Below are 10,325 nucleotides of genomic sequence, written 5' to 3'. Positions count from 1 at the left end.
CACAGGTGGTGCATATTACGGAGATTATGCTGCAGAAACAAAGCTCAATGGTAAGATATTTATTTATTTTGAGGGTTTGGGTGATTAATGAGATGATCTGGCATTTTGAGATTATTGAAAGAGAAATCCATCCTTTAACACCCATTCACATTCCCCATGTATCCCAAAAGAAGGTGATTGGCTATAAGCTATATTCAGTGTTGGGGAGTAACTAATTACATGTAACGGCGTTACGGAATTTAATTACAAAATAAATGTAACTGTAATCAGTTACAGTTACTAAGAAAAACTGTGTAATTAAATTACAGTTACTTATGAAAATGTTAACAATTACAAAGGGGATTACATTTGAATATTTACACACATCCACATACAGATTTAATTTATTTCTTTCCCAAATTGCACTGACTACTCTGAGACGTACGGCCCTATAATTTCCGCGATGCGTAAAATTACAGACTGGTTTGTAGATTCCAGTCATAAAAACAGGAGTCTTATAGCCTAACGCGGACGGAATAGGCCACATTTTGGACGAATAAATCAAAAGTAGGTCAGTACACTTGAATCAAAACGTGATATGGACTAGTGTCTGTGAATATTAAGCCGCAAAAAGACAATATATAAATCCTACACGTTCTGCGTGTCTGTGGAAATCAGGCACGGACTGTTCGATAATTAAATCTCTAATAAATCATGAATCGGTTAGTCGGGAGTCGTGAGTCGTGACTGGCAATGCTTCGACTCGTGCGCTCTCCGCGCCTCCGCCAAATGGTCAGAGTAATCAATAATCCAAAGACAATGGATACTATTGTTAAACCATCGTAACCACAAATTAACCATGGTTTTTGCTACACTAACCATAGTTTAACCATGGCATTTGTAGTAAAAATAAATACAAATGGTAATCCATTTGCAAAAAAAAACCACATGGTTAATTTTTGTAAGGGAAAAACATGACTCATGTTCATTATTAGGATTTTTCTATAAAGATATTGTAGTGATGTACTAATTTTGACATGTAGGCAATTTAGAAAGTATAGTTTTGTTAAATCTTGAGTATTAAAGTCATGAGAGAGACAGATATCAGGGCAAAAATAAAGAGACTGAAAAGAAAAATGGAAGTGAAGGTGCAGTTCATGAGAGAACTTTTAATTATGTCCCCAACCAAAGAATTGAAACCTTTTTTATGTGAGGTTCATACAAAAAAATAGGGTTGTCCATGTTTCAGAATTTGTTGTGGGTGTACGAGTGTGAGATTTCCTGGCCTGAATTTTTTCCCCCAGTCCACCCCTCGTGGAAATTAATAGCGCAGACATGCGGTTTCATTTACTACACATAGGCCTACTGAAGCTCACAGTGTTTGCAGCCTCTGCCGCCTCAATATATGAGTACATGAACACAAAAACATAATCTCTAGAACTGCTCACAGAAGAGTCACTTCATGAGCATTTTACTTATTTTGAGAAAACTATCGTCATATCATATACAAAGAGACACCAATGTTTCAGGAGTTTAGGTCACAGAATAGGACACGTGCTTATTAGATAACCGTATTTGAGTTAATGTATATGCTTTTATTTATTATTATTTTTTAATTAACTATTTTCTTTCCAAACCATTGTTAGATGCAGTGTTTCCTGTAGTCTCCAGCCAGACTTTTCAACACACTCATCTGTCGGTCACCTGGTTTCTTCATGGTGAAGAGGATGAAATCCCCCGGCCAATCATTACTCTGGACAAAGATCTGACTGTAAAGCCAGGAGCTGGATTTGAGGATGGCTATCGTGCTGGTCTTATCAGCATGGATAAGGTGGAGGACACAACCTACAGACTGAAGATGCCTCAAGTGCAGCAGTCAGACCAGGGGAAGTTCTTCTGCAAAGCCATTGAGTGGATCCAAGACCCAGACCGTTCCTGGACACAGATTGCCCACAAAACCACCACAACATGCAATGTGGAGATCAAACGAATCGGTGAGATTTATATTCTGTAATTTAAACCAGAGGCTCTTTTAGATTTTACACTTAGTGACTCAACACAGTTCAGTGTGCAAAAGTAAAAAGTTTTTCTAAATGGCTCTTAAATGTTGATAGTTTCATGCTTTCTACCATCCTTGAACCCGTATTTAATATTTTCTGGGTCATATTTTCTGGAGTAGTATTTTTTTTATTTTTTCATATTTTTTTGAGGATGAAAGCCACACAGCCTAACCATGTTAGCATTTCAAGCTTTTACCAAATGGCAAATGAATTTGTGTCAGACTTGTTATACTGCAGAGTTTGGTTGGAAGCACAGCTTTTACAAGAACATGTTATAGGAAGTGTTTTCCCTCCTATTTAAAAGTTGATAAGTCTAATCATATTAATGATTAGTCTTTACGATGCATGATTATATTGTTAGTTGCAGTCTGTTATTGGCATTTATTCTTATTTTCCCCTGTTGTCTGTGTATGCATCACCAGTTGAGTTGTACCAGTTGAGAAACACTGATACAAGCTATATAAGTCAGAACCTGTTGTAATGCCTGAGTGAGTATGAGTGCAGTCATACACAGGAAGTTGTGTAAGATAACCTGTTTAATCTCATGCCGTTTCCTGTGTCTCAAAAGTGGCCCCTGATGCAGGCTCGTTCAGTGTTCATCTGAAGGCTTCAAAGGGGCCACTACAGGAGGGAGACGCACTGGACATCCGCTGCAGTGTGAATGCACAGAACCTTCCTGGTCATTTCTTCTCGGTGACTTGGCTGAAGAACCAGCAGAAAGTGGGCCAGATTGGATCTTCTGGGGTGCTCACTATGTTTGACAGTTACAAAGAGCGAGAGAATGCAGCAGAGATGAGAGCAGTGAAAACCAGTCACACGGACTACCTGCTGACCATCCGTTCGGCTCGGTCTGAGGACCAGGGCCTATACCAGTGTGAAGTATGGCAGGAAAACATGAATGAAGATGGCACCTTCAAAAAAATACAAAAACAAATGTCCAGTCAAGAGACTGTGAGCATCACGGCTAAAGGTAATTAATGATACAATTATTCCTCATATGTCATCATTGTGCTTTTCAAAGTTCGTGAACCTAATTATGGGTGACAATAACAGTGATGCTTGCCTTGAAATAATAGGCATTGGTTTGCATTCTTTACTGTAAATAATCTAGTCACAGTTTTCACAACAAAAAAAGCTTGCATTAAGACACTGACATTGCCTTTTTTTTTTTTTTTGCCTGTCTGGTCAGAGAGTGATCTTGCGGTGGTCATGGAGATGAAGGACGTGGTGACTGAGGGAGATGCACTACGGGTCTCCTGCTCAGTGTCGGGATTCAAAGGTCCTTTATCAGTGTCATGGCAACACAAGAAAGACTCGGGGGCTTCCTTCAGTGATGTCATTAGTCTGACCCATGAGGGAGTGATGAGAAATGTTGGGGCAAGGTATCAGAGCAGAAATGTTCAAACATTTCATTCTCCAGCTGGAAACTTTATTCTAGAGCTTGGTGCATCTGCAACATCTGACAGCGGCGAATATAAGTGCATTGTGTCTGAATGGACAGTACAGAGCAATGGCGAGATGAAGAAAGCTAACACCAAATCTCAGCAAAAAGCCATAATAGTTAATTCTGTTGGTAAGATTACTATCACACTTTATTCTCAGTAACAGAGAAAACTGTCAAGACTTTCTGCCGTAAACTCTTTGTCATTACTTTGCTCAAATTTGTAGTTATTGATATTAGAATTGAAATAATCACTGCAGACGTTTCTTTTCAGAATCTCTAATGAAGGTGAGCTTGAAAAGTCGTACAACAAATGTGCCAATAGATTCTCCAGTAGAACTGCTATGCACAGTCAGAGGGCCTAAAGTGTCTTTGGCTGTACGCTGGATGTTTCAGCCCCGAAATTCAACTGTTCAAACAAATATTTGGGTTACACTTTATTTTGATAGCCCACTTTAGACATTCTACTAACTATAAGTAACTTTGCAACTACATGTCACCTAATTCTCGGAGTAGACTGTTAGGTTTAGGGTTAGTAGAATAAGTTGACATACTTGCAACGATTCTTCTAGTCAGTATGTTGTGGGCCCTTTAAAGTAAAGTGTTAGAAGATATTAAGCATACTGTCTGAATTGTTGAATTGTTTAACATTTTTAGTTATTACATAATTCCCAAACTTCTATTTGTATTATTTTACAGTAGTAAAGTATTTAAAAGTATTTACATAGTAAAGTATTTAAAATACATTACTGTTATTACAATATTGAATAGGTACATCTGAATTTTTGACTGTTAATAACTGTGGACACCAGGTCTATCAATATGGAAACAGAAAGGAGAACAGGAAACTAAGCCATGGTTCAGGCAGGATAAACACAAATTAGCAGTAATAGGACACACCAATGCTAGCATACATACTGTTCCTACTACAAAAGAGACTCACATGTAAATTAAATGACATAACATTTGTAAATGTTCTTTAAAGCATTTTTGCCACTATGTTGTCTTTGCACATTTAGAACCTTTTTTTAAATAAAGCATTTAGATAATTGTAGATTCAGCTGTTTAATATCCCTATCTCTCTTTTTTCCTTACTTTGTAATGTTTAATACAGCCAGCAAGATGAGCCTGTACTCACCCACTTCTCGTCTGGAAACCACTGTCAACACTGATGCTAAGCTTGAATGCTCAGTCACGAGGACAACCACAGATACCTCTCGTTTCACGATAACATGGATGTTTGGGTCCCAGATGCTGTTAACTATGGACCTAGATGCTGTTGTCAAGTTTGGCCCTGCAGCCGGCTTAGAGATGGACCAGAGGATCCGTGTGGAAATAAGACAGAAACAGGACTTCCAGCTGATTATTCAACAGGTCAGAACATCTGACAGTGGGCAATATCATTGTGAGGTGGAAGAGTGGCTTCAGGATCCTCTTGGTGACTGGTATTCCCTAGAGAAAATGTCTGTTTCCACAGAGCTGGTTGTCAAAGAGAAAGGTAAAAACACATTTACTTCATTTAATTTTTTTTCCCCACTGAACTGTGCTCTACACACAAATAAGTTTAATTGATTATTAAGGGTCGGGGGGGGGGGGGGGTATTTCTAATAGAATATTTCTCATATTTAAACAAAACTTCATTGCCATTTTCTAGGAAAAAAACTAAACAGAACAAAACAATAAAATATACCATTTTAATGAAACATGAGATTCAGCCAACCCGATCTCATGAGAAAACATAATCTAAAGTTTTATGAGGTGGTAATTTAGTATGAATACATACAATGTAATTTGTATGGAAACATTTGATTTAAAAAAAATAATAATGAATGAAAGTCCACCCCTAACCCCATCTCTAAATCTAACCATCAGTGGGGCATACGCATAATGTGTGAAAATATACAAATGAGATCATACAAATTCATACAAATTAGCCACCAAATACCACCAAAACATAAACTAGTTACGAACTGACTTGAAAGTGTGTTGGGACAGTTTCAGAACAGATTCAGGACAGTTGTTACTGCCTAGACATTTTAGATTTTATGCCACTAAAAATATAAAATTTTATAAATAATAAATAAATTCAATATTTCATACTGATACTGTACTTATTGTCTTTTTGGTTTCAGCCAGTGATTTCAAAATGAATAAAGCTAACACTCAGCTGAAGGTTGAAGAGGGAAAGCAGCTAATGTTGAAATGCTCAGTGGAGGGTATTGGGTCTGATTCCACTCTTCGTTACTCTCTTACCTGGATGTTTAACCAATATGAATCCTCCAGTGTGGCACTTCTGACCTATAGCCATGATGCCCGTCTGAAGTACAACAGCTTTGACTCAGAGCTTGAGGGACGACTCCACTTCTCCACCCCAGAAGTGGGTGTCTTTCACTTGACTATCCATAGATCCATCCAGGAAGACAGGGGGTGCTACTACTGTCAAGTTCAACAGTACCAGCTGGACTGTAAAGGCCAATGGTCACCTAAGGCAGGCGACAAGTCAGGTTTTACCAATGTTACTGTTCAGCTTATAGGTGAGTACTCTAAATTTCAATTTAGAATTCTAATATCATCAGAAAATTGAGAAGAACATTAATGCAGATTTTTCTATTAAATTAGAGAACAATCTGCACGTTCAGAAGGAGGAACAAAGCCTGAACATTAGCAATCTACAAGCGGGGTTCACCATTGACTGTGTCATTGAATCACGGTCCAGTGATGCATCTGTGTTTGAGGTGACTTGGTCCAGGGATCAGAGAAATGAAGGATCTGTCATCATCTTCAATGCCAGCCGTGATGGTACCTTACACAGTGCTATCGATAATAAAGATCTGGTGTTTGGACACCCAAGTGCCATGCACTATAAGCTGACAGTGCCAAACGTCAACCCCAGTGATACTGGCCTTTACCACTGTCAGGTTGTTGAATGGATTCAGACAGCTGCAAACAAGTGGAGAAAGATAGGTGAAGAAATGTCTGGGACGATATCTGTCCATGAGGACACAGAGGAAAGGCAAAAAAATGTTAGCTTTGCCATGGACAAGAATGGCAAGTATCTTTTCATCAAGGAAGGAGAGCAGTTTGATATTGAATGCTCCCTGGATGTAGGAAAAGAGGACCCTACTCATCACTACAGTCTCAGATGGGTATTTAATAGACCAGAGTCAACTAGCGGGATACCATTATTGTCCTACTCTTATGATGGTCGTCTACAGTACCATACAGAGAATCAGGACAGGTTACGCTTCTCTAGACCTACTTCTGATACTTTCCATCTGGCAGTATTGAACTCTGATATAGCTGATAGTGGAAGATACCAGTGCAGAGTTGAGCAGTACCAGCTTGATTGTGAGGGTCAGTGGAAACCAATGGCACGTGACCAGTCAGGCTCAACTATAGTCACAGTTCACAGTATCGGTAATACAACCATTTCCATCTTGTCCATGTTTAATCTCTTAGTGCAGTCTAACTATTGACTTTCAAAACCCTGTCATATTGTTTATGACTACCAACATAGTTGTTTGATCTTTGAATTTGTGTTTAATTTAAACAGAAAGTAAACTGCATGTTCAGAAGGACAACCGAACACTCAACATTACAAATCATCAGGCTGGGTTCACCGTGGACTGTGTCATTGACTCACAATCCAGTGATAAGTCTGTCTTTGAGGTCACCTGGTTCAAGGTTCAGGAGGAAGAAGGACCAGTCACAATGTTCACCGCCAGACGTGATGGTATCTTACACAGTGCAATTACCTATAAATATCTGGTGTTTGGCCGACCACTTGCCACACACTATAAACTGACTGTGCCACAGAGCAACCCCACTGATATGGGGCAATACTACTGTCAGGTTGAGGAGTGGCTTCTAACTGCTAACACCTGGAAGAAATTGGATTCAGATAAATCTGGAGTGCTCTCCATCTATGTTCACACTGAAGGTAACTATCTAGAATGTAGAATGATTTTAGAGAACCCCTGCTGTAAGCAATTTGATAATTACCACTGGGCTTTTGTCACCAAATTATTCTGTCTAATCAGACCATCCAGTCAGATTTTAGGGTTAGGTTTAAGACTAATGTCAGGGTTAGGGTCTTGTATACCTGGGGATTCCAGGCACTGAACATTTTGTATGTCAGTTCAGTTCATGGATCAGATATCCTAAGGATCATGGATCTTTTCTAAGGATCAGATTATCTAAATCAGGTCAGTTTAAAGGTCAGGACACACCAAGCCAATGGTCGGCCGTCAGCCAATGTCAGGCCATCGGTGAGAACCGTTGGCAAGCACTTGTTTAGTGAAAAAGTGAAAGTGACGTGACATGTGGCCAAGTATGGTGACCCATACTCGGAATTAGTGCTCTGCATTTATCCCATCCAAAGTGCACACACACACACACACACACACACACCGTGAACACACACCCGGAGCAGTACATCATCAACATATAACTTGCCTCTGATTTTAGGGGTAGGTTATGGTAAGGTTTTGGTTTCAGGGTTGGGCAGGAATGCTGATCTAGGACTAACGAAGATGTTGATCCTGGATCTTAGCAAACTCATGGTCACCTCAACAACACAGGCCCTAACCCAACCTTCCAGTGCAAAGTCAGTAAACTCGAAGGAGGTCTTATATACCTGGAGAAGGCTATCTGTTAGCATTCTCGTTCAACTCAATGGTAGTTTCTTGGCTAACACAAAGGTCCCCCGGAACTACATACATATTTTGAGGAATGCACTTTAGTTGTAAATGACTAATCACTCTGGAGCTGCAGGAAATGACATAATGACAACACTAACTCTAATAGTATTTTTAAAATCACTAAAAGCCTGTTTATCCATAAATCTTGTATATCTACAAACAAATATTTTTCATTTTCCAAAAAGCTAATATCTAACATTTAATTTGTCTTCTCAGGTGATTCTGACAAACAGACAGACCCGTTGGGAACGGCACTGGGAGTCACTATTCCTCTGATTTGCTTTCTTGTATTGGTCATAATATTGTTGTTGAGAAGGGATCACAAGAGGAATTCTGAATTGAAGAAGAAGAAAGACTGTCTGTGGGCTGAAAATAACCCCCTTAGTCCCATGCCTGAGGTGACGCCTGCTGCAGGGGATCATTCCTAGTCTGTCTAGCACAGTAACTGTATTAGTGCAGTAATACACAATTACATAAACAAAATGTTGTTACTGAGGGATATCTATTTTAACAAAGTTAACTTACCCCAATAATTAATGCATTTGCATTGCTATAAATAAATAAATTATGAGGCAAGATATTTAAACCAGTGGTTTTTAACTGGTTTTGTTTCAGGGCCTTGATTTTACATTATACGTCAAGTGATGACCAAGCACAGAATCCTACCAAACTAAACAAGAATGTTTGTTTATATGACCATGACAGTTTTAACAGGCTTGTCTTTATAGTTTGAGAATCTCTTGAGTTTAGATTCATACTCTTAGCTATTAATTCACTGCAAATATCACACTGTGACCATGTTTAATCTCCTTTGAAAACATATTTCATGTATCCTAGGTTGCATTTTACCTCGCGTAGTTTTGCTCTCGGTTTTTGAGGATGAAAATGTCATGCAACCTGTCCATGATAATTTCTGCTGAGTGAAAGAAGAAAAATGTGTCTTTGAAGTCAACATAAAAATATATTAAGCATTTTCTCCTTGTTTTTTTAAGTATTGCTACTATTTATTCTTGTTTTCACACCGCTGTAGGCTACTTGTCCTATTAGAGCAGAACTACAACACATTTTTCACTTGGTTTTTCCAGTTGTAATTGCAAATTATTAAAGAGCTCACATTGGAATTGTGCTGTATACACGGCTGTAAACAAATGAAGTTACAGTTACAATGATGCTATATTTTCAATTGTATGCAGTTAAATGTATACTTATTCACTCTTTTCAGTTGCTCACAGGCAGTTCAATAGCAACAGCCAGGGCTGGGGAGTAACGAAATACATGGAATGGCGTTACGTATTTAAAATACAAAATATGAGTAACTGTATTTTGTTATAATTACATTTTAAATAGGTGGTAATCAAATTACAGTTACATCCGAAAAGTATTTTAGATTACCAAAGTGATTACTTTGAATTTTAATGTCATTTCTTAATTTAATATGTAAGTAAATAGTTTGGGGATTTTAACCAATAAGGCAACTGATTCTCCGTTTAAACAAACAAACAAAAAAAAATAAAAAATGTGTGCAGCAGCCTGTTCATTTAGCAACTCGTAGTGAGAGTGCCTACACTCATCATCATGTAAATAGTTTGGGGATTTTAACCAATAAGGCAACTGATTCTCCGTTTAAACAAACAAACAAAAAAAATAAAAAATTTGTGCAGCAGCCTGTTCATTTAGCAACTCGTAGTGAGAGTGCCTACACTCATCATCATGACACAAATATGGATGACACAACAGAAAGCCATTCACGTAATGCATTTCTCTCTTGGAAATACAAAGACTATTTTACTTATAAATCTGAAAAAGGACGTAACATCTCAGCACAATGCAGTGCCTTCCTGCAACAAAATTTCTATCAGCATCGAAGGATTCAACGTCTAATCTGAAGTTGTTCTTGATCTTTGAAAATTTTTATCCAGTAACTCGTTTTTCTATTTTCTCATATTTTGAATTGTTATCATTATGTTTAATATTTCTAAGAATTTAATTGAAAAATGACAACACCTAGAATTCACACTTTGCATTCAGTTAACAGATCCATACGAATCATGCATGAAATAAAAGTTTATAAAGTCAAACGATAGCTTTGTGTGCTTTATAGATGAACTTGAAGTCTTTATTCATTCGAAATGTTCAAGAATAGAT

At 38.1% G+C, this 10,325-nt stretch overlaps 1 protein-coding gene across 1 annotated transcript; it reads left to right on the top strand.

Moving 5' to 3' along the window:
- Positions 1-442: 442 nt before the first annotated feature.
- LOC107549896 (immunoglobulin superfamily member 3) lies at positions 443-9,377 on the top strand. The gene is made up of 11 exons (XM_016231082.1): positions 443-446; positions 1,644-1,973; positions 2,608-3,009; positions 3,229-3,612; positions 3,755-3,909; positions 4,293-4,344; positions 4,595-4,978; positions 5,613-6,014; positions 6,100-6,897; positions 7,034-7,420; positions 8,397-9,377. The coding sequence occupies exons 1-11, from the start codon at positions 443-445 to the stop codon at positions 8,606-8,608; spliced, it is 3,510 nt and encodes a 1,169-aa protein (XP_016086568.1). The 3' UTR covers positions 8,609-9,377.
- Positions 9,378-10,325: the final 948 nt, after the last annotated feature.

The sequence above is a fragment of the Sinocyclocheilus grahami genome, unplaced genomic scaffold, assembly GCF_001515645.1.
Source record: "Sinocyclocheilus grahami isolate Dianchi unplaced genomic scaffold, SAMN03320097.WGS_v1.1 scaffold383.1, whole genome shotgun sequence".
NCBI classification, from domain to species: Eukaryota; Metazoa; Chordata; class Actinopteri; order Cypriniformes; family Cyprinidae; genus Sinocyclocheilus; species Sinocyclocheilus grahami.
The sequence above is the reverse complement of the archived record's forward strand: the minus strand, read 5'-3'. Positions and strand labels throughout refer to the sequence as shown.

Excerpts from the sequence above, each read along its gene's own strand:
- LOC107549896 (XM_016231082.1), top strand. Across the intron at positions 3,613-3,754 it reads CATAATAGTTAATTCTGTTG|AATCTCTAATGAAGGTGAGC; the intron begins GTAAGATTACTA and ends GTTTCTTTTCAG. Across the intron at positions 4,979-5,612 it reads GCTGGTTGTCAAAGAGAAAG|CCAGTGATTTCAAAATGAAT; the intron begins GTAAAAACACAT and ends TTTTGGTTTCAG.